Genomic DNA, 18073 nt, shown 5'->3' on the forward strand with positions numbered 1-18073 from the left:
ATCTGATGATTTATGTTAAAGTTATTATAAAAATTGTTGGGAAAAGTGGGGGAGGTAATGAAGCAGCCAGGGTCCTTACTCCAGGTCACAGCCCAGCACCTACTCCAAGGGAAAGTATATGGACAGTGGGTGAAAACATAGTTGAGCAAATGATACAGGCTTGCGTGTAAAGAAGAGCGGCTGGCCAAGGTGTCAATGGGTGACCATTGTAAATGTAAACGTGCTTGGGTGCCTTCAGGTCAAAAATAAAGTAGTTGGAGGAGAGGTTTTTAAGAATATCATTTCAATTTAAGGATTTAGTTTTAAGGAGCTTTTTTTATAAATTTTGTCCTTTATCTTTACAGATGTGGCCATTTAGAGGGTGATCCCAAAGAAGTTTCACCTGTGTTTACCCAGTTTATTGAATGTGTCTGGCATCTGATGGAACAGTTCCATGTGCTTTTGAGTTTAATGAGAAGTATCTGCTGGAGATCCATGACCACATCTACTCTTGCCAATTTGGTAACTTCATTGGAAACTCCCAGAAAGAACGTCAGGAGTTAAAGTGAGTTTCATGTAAACATTAATGTCATGAAGGAACTAGACTAGTACCAATTGTGGTTTAGGAGACCCTATTTAGTTTTATGCTCTTTGGTTAATATGTTAATTGTCTTTGAATCCTAGTATTGTATCTTTAACTGCCTCACCTATGAAGTGTAGCTTAAGCCAACTAATATTAATTGTTTTGCAATGGAAGCATAGAGACATAAATAAATAAAGCTTTTCTGTAAATGCTCTTGTAAGGGAAAATTGCTGTTGAGCCACAGGGATCAGAACTCCTAGTTTGTGTAACATTAACTGACATCAGCTATAACAACAGGAGTGCTACAGATCACCTCACAGTGTTGACAAAAAAGTCCCCATTCCTAAATGCTGTATTGTTTGTCTCACTTGTGGGTTGCATCTGTGTGCCACCAGATGAGGTCAGAATTCACCATGTCTTTGATGCCTCAATAATTGTCATAGTTAAGTTAGAGGCATTTACTGAATGGTTATTTGAATGAGATAATTAGGAAGTAATGAAGTGCACATAGGCTTGTTCTTCATTGAAACTTGATTTCTTGAGAGAGTAAAAATTTAATTTAAAGCAATGTCAATTACTATTTTCTTTGTTAATGGGTATGATTTCTTAAATTAATAAAAACTGCAACCATACACCTGTACATTATGATTGCTTATAAAATATTGAATATTTTTCTTGTAATTATAGAATACAAGAAAGGACTCATTCCTTGTGGCCGTTCCTACTGGAAAAGCAATACCAGTACTGGAATCCCCTGTATAAACCCAGTGCAATAAAATACTGTGTTAAAACCCAATACTGCCCTTTTAACTTCAGGTAAGTGTGAATCCGAAACTCAAAGTCATTTTGTTTTGCCTTGGTGTTGGTTGTAACTCTTTAAAAAAATACTGGAAAAAATTTTATGGCAGGACTTCTTGATCAGTTGATGTATAAAGACATCAAAAATGTCAGGCATCAGTGTAGAGAGGGAAAGAGTTACCGTTCAAGGTCTATCATCAGGACTGGGAAAAGTGAGGTAAACAGATTTTAAATGTAGGGAAAAGTGAGAGGGGAAGGGAGAATAAAAATGGAAGTCAGGATAAATTTAATGACAAAGTGACAATGGTGAAAGAGACAAGCAAGTAATGGGGCAAGCAAGTGAACAAAAGGTCTGTCTGAAGGAGATGTGAATGAGGAAGATGAGAAAATTATCTGAAATAATCAGATAAAGAATTCTGATTCTGGAAATCTGAAGTGAAAGTGCTGATAACTTTTCTATTTTGCTGCCTAGGAGATTGTAATGGGCAAGTGAGGTACTTGCTAATGTGACAACAGGATATGTTGGAAATATTCAGCAGATCAGGCAGTATCTGTGGAGAGATATCAGAATTAACACTTCATGTTGAAGACTGGAAGATCTTCTCAGCATTCAGCTTTCTTTTGGATTTCAATTATCTGCAATTTTTTTGCTTCTTGATTGCTGTTCCTTGAGCTTATGTTGCCTTTGTTAAAATAGTGTTAGAAAACAAAGTTTCAGGGATGGGACAGAGAATAGTGACAATTCTAGAGTCTATATGTGGGAAGTAAATATCATATCGTAATGTGAAAGAAGTACAAATAAATCTGTTTCCTCTGGAAAGTGTGCTTAGGGTTTGGATTGTTAGAAGGTGAACAGATGTTGCATTACATGTAGTTGCACGCAAAGGGGCTATGAAAAGTAGAATGAATATGGTGGGGTTAAAAGAGTGAACCAGTGTGTCCTTTGTCCCTGAAACTGCCTCTGATAGGATAGAAGAGAAGAAGATACATGTTGCTGGCAACACGTGGGTGAAAATGGTGCTTTGTGTAAAGGTTGTGCCTAGTTTCTAGCTGAGGTTGTTGATTATGACCAGATCTCTATAAGGATCATTAAAAGTGATTTTGTACATAAGCAGTTGGTGAACCATAACCATGGGGACACCAGCCAGCTGGTCTTGCTGTTCCCAGTATTACCCACTGGAAGTAATTCAGGTGTCTTAATCTGCAAGGGATAGTAAGAAAACAAAACATTTTAAAACTTAAACCTATCTCCAAGCTGTTAAGTTCTTGTGAGGTGGGTCAGTGAGTTGAGTGAGTGACTACTCTTGGATACAGGTCAGGGTTTTGGAGGACTTGGGGGAGGGGGTGACCAACGTGTCCTCAAGAGGTGGGGCAGTAGACGTGATATTGGTTGGTTGGCTGGCTGAGGCAGGTAAGAAGGGAGAATGGTGGTGGGTGACCAGCCATCTCTTGGGAAGCAGTTTCTTAATTCTTAAATAAAAAAAATACTTCCACCATGTTTTGGATTGAAATAACTGATAAATACCCTCTTTTCTCTGTAATGCTTTTAAGCTAATGTTATGAGAATATTCCTCAGTATCTCATATGATTTTTATTTTCACCTCTATGGGACAACCAACACTAGCTGTGGTAAAGATGTCTTGCTTTCTTTGGTTTGTTGAATCAGAACATCAACAAAGTATTGACAGATTGACAGTTATTTTAATTGTCAATTACACAATGAGTGTTCTGTCAGGCAATTAGTGCTCTTGTTATCATACATTTGAGAGGAAAAGAATAATAATTTTGAGATTCCTTTTGTAAGTTTCTGTTTGTTCCATTCTTGGTGAAAATCCTCAGACACTTTGTGTTCACATAGCATAGTCCTTTTCATTTTAAAAGATCACTGCTACTTGTTAACATGCAGATTTTTTTTATAAACATTCCTCCTATTCTCCTGTCTAGGTTCTGGTGTGGAATGTATAATCGTTTTGATAGAGGAATGCAACCAAAACAATCAGTTCTAGATTCTCTACAAACTGCAATGAAACAGAAATCAGAACTGGAAGAAACTGTAGAAGATCTGAATCAGGTAAAAGGATTTAAAATGCCATGTAGGAGTTCCATAATAAAAAGTACAATTAAGTCTGTGAGGCCCTAAATTTCGTATTGCAATCTACACTACCTTCTGTAGAAGAAATTAATTGGTTGATGTTTGCACTTGTGATGTAAACCTTCACCTCTGTTGCTTGTACATAGGCTTCCTTAGTGACTCTTATCCATAATACTTTCTTCTGCCTGAAAATGGCTCATACTGTCTCCAAGCTCACTCAGTATTTTTACTTCCTGTTGCAGTATGATATATCTGTAGATGTTTTCTGTTTTTTGGAGGACAGAGCATCCCAAGTAAACCAGCAGGGAAGTTGCTTCTTCTGCAAAGGGCATTTGTTCCGTGGAAAAACATTACTGAAAAATGTTGACTGCTAATGTCATTGATTACTGAATTATATATTATTAGGAAGGTGTAACAGCTCTCTTAATTTTAAAGGAAAGTTCCCAAGTTTTGCTTAACTAATTTGGGTGGTGACTGTGGCAAGGGGCTTCACCCTGCCTTTCTCCAAATAAGCCTTGTAAAGGAAGAGTTTTTTGGGTGTCTTTGAACTACCAAGCAAAGCAAAAGAAATGGGTCAGCAAATGACTATTTCCTCATTAATCCTACATTTTTATATTTTAAATATTCACTTAGGACTTGACCTCAAACTAATAAAAATACTTTCTCATGCTTTTGAAGGATTCTTTTAGTCCAATAAGTGGTATTCCCTACAGTTGTTTATATCAGATAAAATTATTCACAGGCTGTGTCAGCCCTAAGACAATGTGTCAGCGAACTATGCAATTGTCTTTGTATGGTGTACTCTTGTATTTTTCAGCAAGGCATTGTGGCATACCAATCCAACTAATTTTTCTGAGGCACGGAAACCCTAAAGTTATAGGTGATTTCACTACTATTGTGTATGGAGCAGTGTTCACTGAATAAAGTTCATGAAATATTACCATAGGATCATAGAACCATACAGCACAAAACAGGCCCTTCGGCCCACCATGTTGTGCCGTCCATCAAATCACCCTCACATTATCTAACCCTTTCATCCCGCATATCCCTCTATCTCACATTCCTCCATATGCCTATCCAACAGACTCTTGAACCTGTCCAATCTATCTGCCTCCACCACCACCCCAGGCAGTGCATTCCATGCACCAACCACTCTCTGGGTGAAAACCTCCCCCTGACATCTCCCCTGAACTTCCCACCCATACACTTAAAGCCATGCCTCTCGTCTTGAGCATTGGTGCCCTGGAAGGAGGCGCTGACTGTCTATCTAATCCTCTCAATATTTTATATACCTCTATCATGTCTCCTCTCATCCCTTCTCCTTTCCAGTGAATAAAGCCCTAGCACCTTAAGCCTCTCCTCATATTCCATAACTCTAATCCAGGCAGCATCCTGGTAAATCTCCTCTGCACCCTCTCCAACGCCTCCACATCCTTCCTATAATGCGGCGACCAGAACTGAACACAGTACTCTAAGTGTGGTCTAACTAGAATTTTGTAAAGCTGCATCATCACTTTGTGGCTCTTAAACTCAATCCCACGACTTATGAAAGCTAACATCCCATAGGCCTTCTTAACTGCTCTATCTACCTGTGAGGCAACTTTCAGTGAACTGTGAATATGAACCCCCAGATCCCTCTGCTCCTCTACACTGCCAAGTACCTTGCCACTTACCTTGTACTCTGCCCTGGAGTTTGTCCTTCCAAAGTGTACCACCTCACACTTCTCCGGATTGAACTCCATCTGCCACTTGTCAGTCCAGCTCTGCATCCTATCAATATCCCTCTGTAAGCTCCGACAGCCCTCCATACTATCCATAACACCGCCGATCTTAGTGTCGTCCGCAAACTTACTAACCCAGCCTTCCACCCCCTCATCTGTCATCTATAAGTATCACAAAAAGTAGAGGTCCCAGAACCGATCCCTGCGGGACACCACTAGTCACTGCCCTCCAATCCGAGGCACTCCCTCCACCACAACCCTCTGCTTTCTACAGGCAAGCCAATTCCTAATCCACACAGCCAAGCTTCCCTGGATCCCTTGGCCTCTGACCTTCTGAAGAAGCCTACCATGAGGAACCTTATCAAGCGCCTTACTAAAATCCATATAGACCACATCCACCGCACTACCCTCATCAATCTTCCTGGTCACCTCCTCAAAGAACTCTATCAGGCTTGTGAGGTAAGATCTTCCCTTCACAAAGCCATGCTGGCTGTCCCTAATCAGTCCATGATTCTCTAGGTGTTCATAGATCTTATCCCTTAGAATCCTTTCTAACAGCTTACCCACCACAGACGTGAGACTCATCGGTCTGTAATTCCCTGGACTATCCCTATTACCTTTTTTGAACAAGGGGACAACATTCGCCACCCTCCAATCCTCCGGCACCATTCCCGTGGACAACGAGGACTCAAAGATCCTTACCAGCAGTTCAACAATCTCCTCACTTGCCTCTCGAAGCAGCCTGGGGAATATCCCGTCAGACCCCGGAGATTTATCTGTCTTGATATTATTTAACAACTTCAACACATCCTCTCTCTTGATATCTACAACCTCGAGAACATTACCCTTACCAGCACTCCCTTCCACGTCATCAAGACCCCTCTCCTTGGTGAATACCGAAGAGAAGTACTCATTGAGAACTTCTCCCACTTTCGCCGCCTCCAGGCAAATTCTCCCACCTTTGTCTTTAATCGGACCTACCTTTACCCTAGCCATCCTCCTACCCTTCACGTACATGGAAAAGGCCTTGGGATTTTCCTTAACCCTACTAGCCAACGCCTTTTCGTGTCCCCTTCTAGCTCTCCTCAGCCCTTTGTTAAGTTCCTTCCTCGCTACTCTATATTCCTCATGGGCCCTGTCTGAACCTTGCTGCTTATACCTTATGTATGCTACCTTCTTCTCCCTAACTAGTCGTTCCACCTCTCTCGTCACCCACAGTTCCTTCACCCTGCCATTCCTTCTCTGCCTCACCGGGACATATTTATCCCTAACATCCTGCATAAGATCCCTGAACATCAACCACGTCTCCATAGTACATTTCCCTTCAAAAAGGACACCCCAATTTACACTCCCAAGTTCTCTCCTTATGGCCTCATAGTTCGCCCTTCCCCAATTAAATATCTTCTTGTCCTCTCTGTACCTGTCCCTGTCCATGACAATTTTAAAGGTTATGGAGCAATGGTCACTGTCCCCCAAATGCTCACCCACCAATAGATCCTTCACCTGTCCCGGTTCATTTCCTAAAACTAGATCTAGCATGGCATTCCCTCTAGTCAGCCTGTCGACATACTGCGTCAGGAATCCCTCCTGGACACATTTGACAAATTCCATCCCATCCAAACCTTTGGCACTGAGCAAGTTCCAGTCTGTATTTGGAAAGTTGAAATCTCCCATTATAACAAGCCTGTTATTTTTGCTTCTCTCCAAACTCTGCCTGCCAATCTGCTCCTCTATATCTCTACTGCTACCGGGGAGCTTATAGAATACCCCTAGGAGAGTAACTGCTCCTTTCTTGTTCCTTACTTCCACCCATACGGACTCTAGAGATGATCCTTCTACAACATCCATCCTTTCCGCAGCCGTAACAGTGTCCCTGACCAGTATCGCCACCCCTCCTCCTCTCCTCCCCCCTTCCCTATCCCTCTTAAAACACTGAAAACCAGGAATATTCAATATCCACTACTGGCCTGACGTCAGCCACGTCTCAGTAATAGCCGCAATATCATCGTCCCCCATACTTATCTAAGCCCTCAGTTCATCTCCCTTATTCCTGACGCTTCTTGCATTTAAGTAAACATACTTCAGTCCATCTACCTTACTACTTTTATAGCCTGTATTCTGCTTCTCCTTCCCCAAAGCCTCTCTACCTGTTTGATCTAACTTTTCCCCATCCCCTTCTTCCTCTGACCTACTCCTCCGGTTCCCTTCCCCCTCACAAACTACTTTAAATCCTCCCGAACCACCCTGGCAAACCTAGCCGCAAGGATATTGGCCCCCTTCTGGTTCGGGTGTAACCCGTCCTCTCTGTACAGGTCCCACCTTCCCGGGAAGAGATCCCAATGATCCAGAAATCTAAAACCCTCACTCCTGCACCAACTTCTCAGCCACGCATTTATCTGCCACCTCCTCCTGTTCCTGCCTTCACCACCGCGTGGTACCGGCAGCAATCCCGAGATTGCTACCTTTGAGGTCCTGTTCCTCAGTCTTCTGCCTAGCTCCCTGAACTCGCTCTTCAGGACCTCATCCCCCTTCCTACCTATGTCGTTGGTGCCAACATGGACCACAACTTCTGGCTGCTCTCCCTCCCGCTCCAGAATCCTGTGGACCCGATCAGTGACATCCCGGACCCTGGCACCTGGGAGGCAACATACCATCCAGGATTCATGCTCACTGCCACAGAACCTCCTATCTGTTTCCCTGACTATGGAGTCCCCTATCACTACCGCATGTCTCTTTCCCACCCTTCCCTTCTGAGCAGCAGTACCAGTCCCAGTGCCAGAGACCTGATAACTGGAGCTAGGCCCCTGCAGGTCATCCCCCTCAACAGCCTCCAAGGCAGAAAACCTGTTACTGAGGGGAACAGCCTCTGGGGTTCCCTGCTCTGTCTGCCTGCCTGACTTCTTCTTCCTCTTCCCTCCCCTGACAGTCACCATTCTATCTGCATCTTGAACCTCAGATGTACCTGCTCTAAGGGGGGTGACTGCCTCCTGATGGACCGTGTCTACATAACTCTCTCCCTCCCTTATGCTGCGCAGTGTTTGTAGCTGCGACTCCAGCTCATCAACTCTGAGCCGAAGTTCCTCCAGCCTCAAGCACTTACTGCAGATGTGGCCATCTTGGACTGCAGCAAGGTCCACGAGTTCCCACATTAAACAGCTGCAGCATATGACCATGTCCTCCATCTGACTGCCTTTCTTTTCCCCCTAGTTAATCCCACCTACAAATCTATAATAGACAACAGGTAAACCTTAACTTTACCTACTTACCAGCTACTTACCCTCCTTGCCCATTCACGCCAAAGCCCCTTGAGCCAAAGCCTGACCACTCTGCTGCCTCTCACTCAGCTGCCCGCTCCGATGCTGCCCGCTCTACAGGCTGTTTGCTTTTTTAAGCTGCCCCCGCATTCCAGCCCCCACTCGACCAGTTAGAAAAAACTTTTAAAACACTTACAAAAGCAAGTTATAAAAATCTAACCCTCACACTTAAAACCCTAACAAAAAACTAACTCTTACACTTAAAACCCTAATAAAGTGATAAAAAGAAAAAAACTTAGCTGCTCCGAAGTCCTCCGAACCGAAGCCCTCGAGTCCTCCGGAGTTTTTTTCCTCTCTCCTCTTTTAAGCTGCCCACACCGTGCCTGCCTAGTAGCAGTCACAAGACCCTTTGTTGTTTTGACATTTCAGTCTCATTGAGAATCATTGGGTCATATCTGTGAACGACTTCCAAGTATCAAGAAAGCTATTTCTACTTGTTTTTTTATTTTTGGTTTTGTGTCAGACTTCTGTCTTTGAGAATCTGACAACTACTTATTTATCTGGTGAGCATCTAAATTTATGCCTCCATGATTACACCAGAAGGACAATAAGAGTAGCAGGATCCACTTATGTAGCAAACTAAGTTGGAACTCTATGCTTTTAGAACTATTATTGCAACTCTTTCCCCTTTGTGCATCAGTTTGAATGTAAAATTGACAAACTTGCACTAGTGCAGCACACAAAGTGCTGGAGGAACTCAATGGGTCAGGCAGCATCTATGGAGGGAAATGGATAGTCGACATTTCAGTTCGAGACCCTTTACCTGGAGTCCAACATCTGCAGTCTTGTGTGTCTCCAAACTTGTGCTTGTGGTGACTTACAGAAGAGTAAAATTGTCTACTATTATGTGACTTACTTAATGTCCTTTTTAGTCTAAGTAGCTTGAGCTGATGCACATTTCTTTGTTGATGTTTTTTATTCTATTTTCCTTCACACAGAAACTTCTTCATTTAGATGAATCACACTCTGATAGTCCTTTCACCTTACCAATGAAGCTTTCTACTGGGGAACGTACTCCACAGATCCAAGTACTTAATGCTTCTCAGGACAATACAGAAGAACAGAAAGTTCCACTAGCAAATGGCATGGAGAAGTTAGTAGAAACTATTTCTGATGGGATCAAAGAAAGGGAAAATGTAATGGATTCTTCACTTACGCACGAGTCTGCTTCAAATCACATCGACTCCCTTGCGTTAGTCAAATTGAACATACAAGGAGATGAAGAACACCGTGAAATATTTCAAGATAAGGATGAAAAATAATTACTCATTTTAAAACAATTTGTATATGTGTTTGTTCCCAAATATATTTGTTCTTGATATTTTTATATCATTCTGCAAGAGTGTCAAAAAGGGAAAATGCCAAGAAACAGCAGTGTAACAGAAATATATTCCAGGATTAGAAAGGGATTCTCAGTGCTTAAATCACATTATTTACTTCAGAGAGACAATTTTATAAAAATCACACTCTTCGTGTGAAAACTTATCCATTAGGAGGCCCTAGTGGATATTTAGGTGAATGTCCATAATGGATGGGAAATCGTGGTTACCTTGGCCCTGAATTCTAGTGGTGAGGCTCCTGAATTCCTGATATGTTCCTAGTGATGAGGCTCAGATGTTATAATCTGTCCAGTTATTGCAAGCCTGTTTTATTGTATTTCTCAACTTTTAAAGGTCCATTCTTGGCAAGTAGCTTCGTTGTATTATTTTAGAATTTTACTACTGAAGAAACCACTTTGGGTGTGGTAAGGCCTTTTAGAAACCCAAATTGGCTGCTTTATATATTGAGTATAACCAATATGTTTTCTAAAATTGGAAATTATTAAGTTTTAGATTTAATACTTAATAAACAGATTATGATTGTTTTCCCCTCTTTCATTATCTTCAGGTTTTTCCCCACAGCTGCCTTTCTATGACACATTTTTTGATATGGCTTTACGCCTGTCACCAGCTTTGTGATATTTTGGCTAATTGGCAGTTCATTGTGTAAGCCAGTAAGACAAATTATTCTCCAGTTATATTCAAATCTAATTGTGTTCTCACCATATCTCCACACTTGCATTTACCATCTAGAGTTGATGCAAAGTGTTTAGAGATAGGAACGCGAGCAGCTGAAGTACTATCATTAAATGTTATGAATTGACTCTGGATAGGATTTAGAGATAGGACCTCAGCTAAGGCCTGCTACTGTCTCATCTATGATCAAGTAACTCAGCACAAGAAAGGGAATTCATCCAGGCTTTAGTGTGGAAAGACCCTTATGGGTTTGGTCACTGGAGGAAATCGTAATTAACTTATTTTTGCAGAGTGCTTTGTAAGTGGGTTGTAATATCATTCTGCCAATTATGAACGGTATCAAAAGTTTTCACAGTTCTTTCAATGTGATTGTGAGATATTATCACTTGATATTGCCTATTGAAAAGTAGCTCTGGTGCTATATTTGCTGCATAGTTAGTGCTGATTTCTTACTTCATTGGGCATTAGAAATATGAAATCTTTTTCATGAGGCTCAACAAAAAGTTTATTTTCTAATCATTAAAGAGTTGTCATTTGTATTTTTAATGTGTTTGGTTTATTGTTTTCTATCATTTATTGTCTGAAGTTGGACTCCAGGTTATTCAAATTCTGAACTTACTTTATTATTTGCTATGCCTCCAGATTCAGTTATCTAATCTCTGTAACCCTTTGCAATGCCAAACCTAAGTTAGTGCCCCAGGAAGTCATTCAGAGGCTATTTTTTGCGATTCTTTTGGGGGCAATGGTCTGGAGATTTATAATGTGAAAGATTGTTTGCCAGATGTGCAGTGTTCTTGTCCACTGGTGTTGTATGCTGTCAGTAGCAGATTTTCCCTCAGAATCCAGTCAGCAGCAAATGAATAAACATTAACTGCAAGTGTTGTTAAGCTTCAGCTTCCCTAAAGCCTTTATTTCAAGACCATTTGTCACACAATTTCTTTTTGCAGCAAGTGTACAGAATTTTGTGATTTAAAATGGATCATAATTTGTCACGATGAGTATTGTCCATATATACATGTGTAAGAGGAGACTTTTGGTTCATGTTTTAAGGGTAGAAAGGAGGATGCTTGCTTAAATATGAGTCATTGTGATGGAGATTACCGGGTTCATATTTGGGAGTGCATTAATTTGCTAACCAGGTCCTGCTCTCCTTTCCTTCTCTGTCTATTGACTTGTACCAAGAGATCACATTGCTGCAAATGAGAAGAATTTGGGCCACTTTATCTTTTGATACTGAGTCAGTACATGTACTATTGAAAATAGTTGGATTGGAGAAGGCATTTTTTAAAGAACATTTAAAGTGAGATCTGACTAAACTTTTTGGAACCATACCACAACCATAGACAGATATGGTAGCATTATAGTTAAATCAGCGGGGGACTGGAAAATTGATCTCATCAGATGAGTTTGAAACCCACAATGGCAGTGAGTGAATTTAATTCAAGTAATTAAATACAATCTAAAATGAAAAGCTATTATCGGTAAATGATCACCATGAAATCACCAGATTGTTGTAAAGTCCCTTTATGTCCTTAAGGGAAGGAAATCTGGCATCCTTCCCCAGTATTGGCTACATGTGACTCAAAGCACATTGTGATATGGTTAACTGTCCTCTGAAGTGATTTTTTTAAACCACTCTATCCAGGGGCAATTTGTGCTGGCTGTGAACGCTGGCCTAGCCAGTGACACCAATATCCTTTGAATGAATAAATAAAATTAGGAGGAAGAAGCTTACCTATTTTGCTAAATTATTTCAATACCCAGGACAATTGTTTTAATGTAACTTATGAATATAATAAATATGCAAAATAGTTTGACTATAAGAATGTGTGGAATGTATGATTTAGATATGGTTTTACATACCAATTTTTCAGACAAACTTTTTGTCAGTGGGATCTTGAATGTCAAAGGAAAAGCTATGAAATACTTGGAAATCTTTTTATAAAATAGCTCCAGTTTCCTTTGCACATTTCTTGAAACTGCTAACCAGTGTTCTATTCAATATGAATACAAACATCTGCTTTGCCGATGGCTTCAACCAAGATGTAGGATTCCAGATGATGTTAACGATCTAATCGACTGCTGGTGGGGACGAGCCAGATTCTGTGCTCACTTGACATTCTACAGAGACATTCCCTTCCTTGGGGTGCCAAGGGACTTTACAGCACTTTGCAACCAATCTAGATTAAATGAGATAACGCAGAACAGACTTGGAATCATCCCAAGATCTTGTGCTATTAATGGTTTTGTTAGCCATCTATCTTGTTGTATGTATTTCTTTCTTAAACATTTAATAGACTGTGCCACGTTTGAATTTTACTTTTGAACAGCATTTAAGGTAATTGATTAAAGTACCTACTAAGCAAAATGAAAGCAATCAAAAGAGATTTTATAGAAAACGATTCTTGAAAATGTTCCCTCATAAGAGTCATAGAGCAATACAGCACAGATACAGGCCCTTCGGGGCAACCAGTCCATGCTGACCATGGTACCCACCCAGCTAGTCCGAATTTCCTGCGTTTGGCTCATATCCCTCCAAGCCCCACCCCTCCATGCACCTATCCAAGCACTTCTTAAATGATACTATTGTATCTGCCTGATTACTTCCTCTGGCAGCTTATTCCATATACTCACTGCCCTCTGCATGAAAAAAGTTGCCCCTCAAGTCCCTTTTGAATCTTTCCCCCTCACCCTAAGCCTATGCCCCCTAGTTTTAGACTCACCTACCCTGGGGAAAAGACTGTTACCATCCACCCTATCTATGCCTCTCATAATTTTAAACATTTCTATAAGGTTGCCCCTCATTCTCCTAATTTCCAAGGAATAAAGACCTAGCCTGACCAACCTTTCCCTATAACTCAGACCCTCTAGTCCTGGCAACATCCTCATAGGTCTTTCAGAAGTAGTCTTCAGATCAAAATTGATCAGTAAGATAATCCATTTCTGCCTATGGATCAATTTAAAACTGTTACCTTTTATTTGTGATGTAATTTAGTTGCAGACCACCATATCATCTGTGCTGCCTGGATTGGATAGTATGTCACATGCCGCTGGAGAACTGATCAAGGCTGTGACTTAAACTAAAACATTGATGTACAATGTTTTATCTCAGATTTCCAAGATCCATATTTTTTCCTTTGTTTTGGTGTAGAGGTTGATATTGCATATTGTTTATAAAATGAATCCTTGCTGTTGCTGCTCAAATTTATCCAATTATTAAGTAAACAAGCAAAACTACCCTCTAGGATTGCACAGCACTTTCATATTGTCACACTGAATTATTAAGATGTTTAATGACTGGCTCAATAATGTATTTTTCTATTACTGCATTTGAATGGTTGTGTTATTTAATTTATCTCTTAACACAAAACTGAAATGTTGTCATTTTAATACCTGTTTCACCTGGTATTAATGTTTTGGAATTGATTGTTCAGCCATTTTAAATTGTTCCTGTCTGTACTTTCTTAACTTCAACCTTCTACAAAAGGAGTGTGTAATTCGTTTATTTTCTTAAACTTAATATAGTAATTTTGAAGGTTTTTCTTTTCAAAAAATCTTGACAAACTGTCCTGGAAACATTCAGAAAAGAAAATACAAATATTAGGTTGGATTTTGCTATATAGACATCAATGCAGCATGAGCTGAAAGGCGTGTTGTTTCCTGTGTATCCTGTTATCTTGCCAACTGTACCCCATCCCTTCCTGTCCTGTTGATTTCTTGACAGTTTAGTTCCATAAGCACCAGATGTCTTCTGCTATCATGAATAATATCAGAATTTGAACAAAGCATTCTTGGTAATTGTTGGTATTATGTCAGGATGAGATGTGATCAGATATATATTAATGTTTATGCTCTTCCAGTAGAATTAAGATACTGATCATAGAAGAAACTGATTTTTGCTATTTGTAATTAGAGGAGCAGGGTATAATGTCATTTGTACAAATCTGTAACTATAACCTGCTTGAAACAAGGCTGAAGTTCATTTCTGGATTACATGGGAATCAGACAACAAAATGGAGTTATCCATAGCCTCACCAGCAAACACCGAACATTAAAGATCAGTTATCTATCGTCTTATTGAATGACAAAGTGGGCTTGAGAGGCTATATGGACTTTTTCTTCTGTCCCTTTCGTTCATGTCTTTTATGGGAATTAAACACAAGACAGGTTCAAGCAAAGAAATTTTGCCCATTATAAATACTACCATTGAGGAAAGTCTGTTTCCCTTAAACTATTTTTTTTCATTTTTCCTTTGACAATTCCTCCTCCTCTACCCTCATAATAGACTTGCTGGGGCATCTTTTCACAGCTCCTCTGGTGCCCCTCTTTACTTGCCTTGTGTTCTCAATGAATTTTGAGCAAGGTGAATTTCTGATCTGCCTTGATGCCCACTTCTTTCATCATGAGCTTTATTTTCCCCTGCAGGTGAAACTTTTTCCTTCGTATCTCAAGAATTTTTGTTCAGACAGGACCCTTCTGACTTTTTACCCCTTCTAGATAGAGTCATTGAGAGCTAATGGGGTGACAATGGTGGTATCAGTTTTTCTGCTCCCTCATTCTGATTTAACATCCCTTTGACCTTGCAGCAATCTATTCTTTCCCCTGATATTGTCAATAAACCTGCTAACTGGGGCTATATTATTTCTGCTTGCCAAACTTTTGTCTACCTGACAGTTATATCCACCTCCTATTACCTCACATGGGGTTATAACCCCACCAGCAAATACAAACATTACACTCCATTCCCTCTGGCAATCTCCACCCAAAGAGTCTTTCCATGGTCTCCATGATCACCACCAATTCCACAATCCCATATGATCCTATTCTCTCTCATTCTCAAGATTCATAGGCAGGATTGTCCTAGCAGACCCTCATTTCAACCATTTTTTGGGTCTCAGAATTATTTCTTACTATCTCAACTTTATTTTTGCTTTATTTATCCAGTTGCATATGATCTACATCTACCACTCTTCTGACACCCACCAGCATTAAAAATAAATCCTGTATTTCACAGTCATTTTTTTTCATTATGAGTATTCAGTACCTCAACAGCTTCATCCACCTCCAGGATGGCATTATTATATTCTATCCATTGTTGCCACTTGCATGGCTGAACTTATTCTTACATTGAGCAACTTGTCTCTATTTGCTTTCTCCAAATAAATGTAACCATGGGTCTTAGGTATGTTTGCCTTTTTGTGGGATTTGTGGAACTTGCTACTCAGAAACTTCCCTTGAATCGTAATGATGTCATCTTGTTTTGCATCGTGCATCCTTAACCAGAACATTTCATCAATTGTTTTAAATTTCTGTCCCAGCCTTGACTTCACATGATCAATCTGTGATTCTTCCCTGTTTTTTGTATTCCAGTTCCTGGGGATAAATACTCAACCAACAAGTACTATAATCCTGCAAGTACATTGATTACTATTCTACCCACCCTGCTTTCTGTAAGGACTCCTCTCCCTTTTATTTTAATTCTTCTGCATCATATCTGCTCTGAAATCTCCTGCACCAGTACTTCTGATGCCAACCAGGTCCTTGAGCCTGTTTCATCATGCAGCTGGATTCTGACTGATTTGCATCTTAACTTTGTCTGCCCATCTTAGTTCCAGACCCACAAGGCACTTGTCTAACAACAAGCCAATGTTGTCAGTTGACTTTGATTCCACTGTTTTTCAGGGAAGATTATATCAGTTTATCACTGACATGAGGAAGTAATTCTTGATGTAACCCATGAAAACCTTTTCCATTGTTCTGGACTCTCCCACTGTGAGTCACACACACAATTTGATGAAGTAGTTGGAACTCAACTTTCGACACTAGGTTTGACTATGCAATAATCTTAATTTTAGGGATATGGACTCAATGCTGCACACTTTCACTGCAAAATGTACACTTACCCCTTGTGGTCAGACACACTTCCTTAGTTGTGTTTAATTAGAATTAATTTTTGTGGGGGAGGGAAGACAAGGCAATCCTCTTCAGTTTTGTATTTGAAACCAATTTCAGAATCAGATTTGTAACATCTGGTAAGTTTTCACAAACACTGAAATACTTTATCATAGATAGTGCTGGCAGCCCAAGTTGCCATTCTTTACACATTACATTGGACAAGAAGGATTGCAAGATATTTAATCATTCCTGACCTCCCCCCACCGGCCCCACCAAACACACACACACACATTCCAGTTAAGAACACAGGGCTGTCATCTGTGAAAGTAATCCTGTCAGTTTTTTTTAAAGGTTTTGAGATCACATGTAATCTGTTGAGATCATCTTATTCAGTGTAAAACAAAACTAGAACCCAGCACCTAATGGTTCAATTACATCCTGCCTTTACCAACTAACACTGAGAGAAGATCTGTAATGAGAGATGTATAAGAATATTATCACAAGACAACTTTTGTTCATTTGTGTGTGCTGAAAAGGAATGTCATAAAGTTGCTCAATATATTTCAAGAATGTTTTGTGAATCAAGTCATGGAATATTTTGTATAAGACTTTACTTATCTTTTTGATTCTTCTTTGTAAGCAGTGAAATATTCTTTTTGTAAATGTATTTAAAAGTATACTGTGTTTATCGAACCTGTGTGCCATTTTCTTCTGTTGTGGTCAGAAATCTTTATTCATAACTTATCTTGGGAATGGTTGATAAGTTAGCAGTTCCTCATACTTTTTTGGGACCAGTTTTTCAACTCACCCTCCTAAATGTGTTTGCTTATCATTTTTTTTAAAAGGTGTCTAATGTCCTGCAGTAATGTGTATGTTCTTCATGTATGTTTGAATATTATTTAGTTCATTTAACAATAGGGAACATAAATGTTCAGTTCTTTGTCATAAGCCAGTATTGAAAGTGGCAGGCTGCAATGAATCAGCTTTTAAAAGAAAAACACAGATCTTCACTTTTAGTACTGAGATGTAGCAGATGAAAGCAAGGGCGCAATATTAATTTTGTTTTTATAAAACACTGCCACAATTGAGGAAGAACATTAAGGGCTTTGAGAAGCTGCAGTAGGAATATGCAAGAATGATACCAGGATGAGAGGTTTTATTTATCCCGAAGATTGGAGCAGCTAGAAATCTGAGAGCAGGAAGGAATAAACTGAGATTGGAACAGCCTTCAAAATCATTAAGTTTAGAGTAAATAGGTTTGCATTTGGAGGAGGAGTGGTAACCAAAGGGCACAACTTCAAGGCAAATGGCTAAAGAACCAGAGGTGACTTACAATAATCTTTTCAGTAAGTAATTGTGATCTAGGTTGAATTTCATGAAATAGTACAGAAACAACATTGTTGAACAACATGTAGAAAATAATAGGATACATTTTTAAAGCATAATGTTTAAGGCTGAGGAACGATCAGAGGTTTGGAACTAATCGGGTAGCTCCTTCAAAAAGCTGGCAATGGCTTGATCCTGTACCTCATAATTATGAATGGTGACAGGACCCTACATGCGAGTGCCAAATTAAAGGCTGAAACAGTTGCAACTAATTTAATTGACTCCATGTGATAAGAAAAGGCTGAGAACAATGAATACAGCAAAGACCATGAGATCTGACAACACCCCAT

At 39.9% G+C, this 18073-nt stretch overlaps 1 protein-coding gene across 1 annotated transcript in view; it reads left to right on the top strand.

Annotated features, from left to right (window-relative positions):
- Positions 1 to 17090, top strand: part of mtmr8 (myotubularin related protein 8) — a 39515-nt gene extending 22425 nt beyond the window's left edge. Inside the window, 5 exon segments of the mRNA XM_052021111.1 lie at positions 343 to 427; positions 430 to 544; positions 1250 to 1378; positions 3305 to 3431; positions 9426 to 17090. Coding sequence (XP_051877071.1) covers positions 343 to 427; positions 430 to 544; positions 1250 to 1378; positions 3305 to 3431; positions 9426 to 9749 — 780 coding nt within the window. The 3' untranslated portion in view covers positions 9750 to 17090.
- The last annotated feature ends 983 nt before the right edge of the window (positions 17091 to 18073 follow it).

The sequence above is a fragment of the Pristis pectinata genome, chromosome 8, assembly GCF_009764475.1.
Source record: "Pristis pectinata isolate sPriPec2 chromosome 8, sPriPec2.1.pri, whole genome shotgun sequence".
NCBI lineage: Eukaryota > Metazoa > Chordata > Chondrichthyes > Rhinopristiformes > Pristidae > Pristis > Pristis pectinata.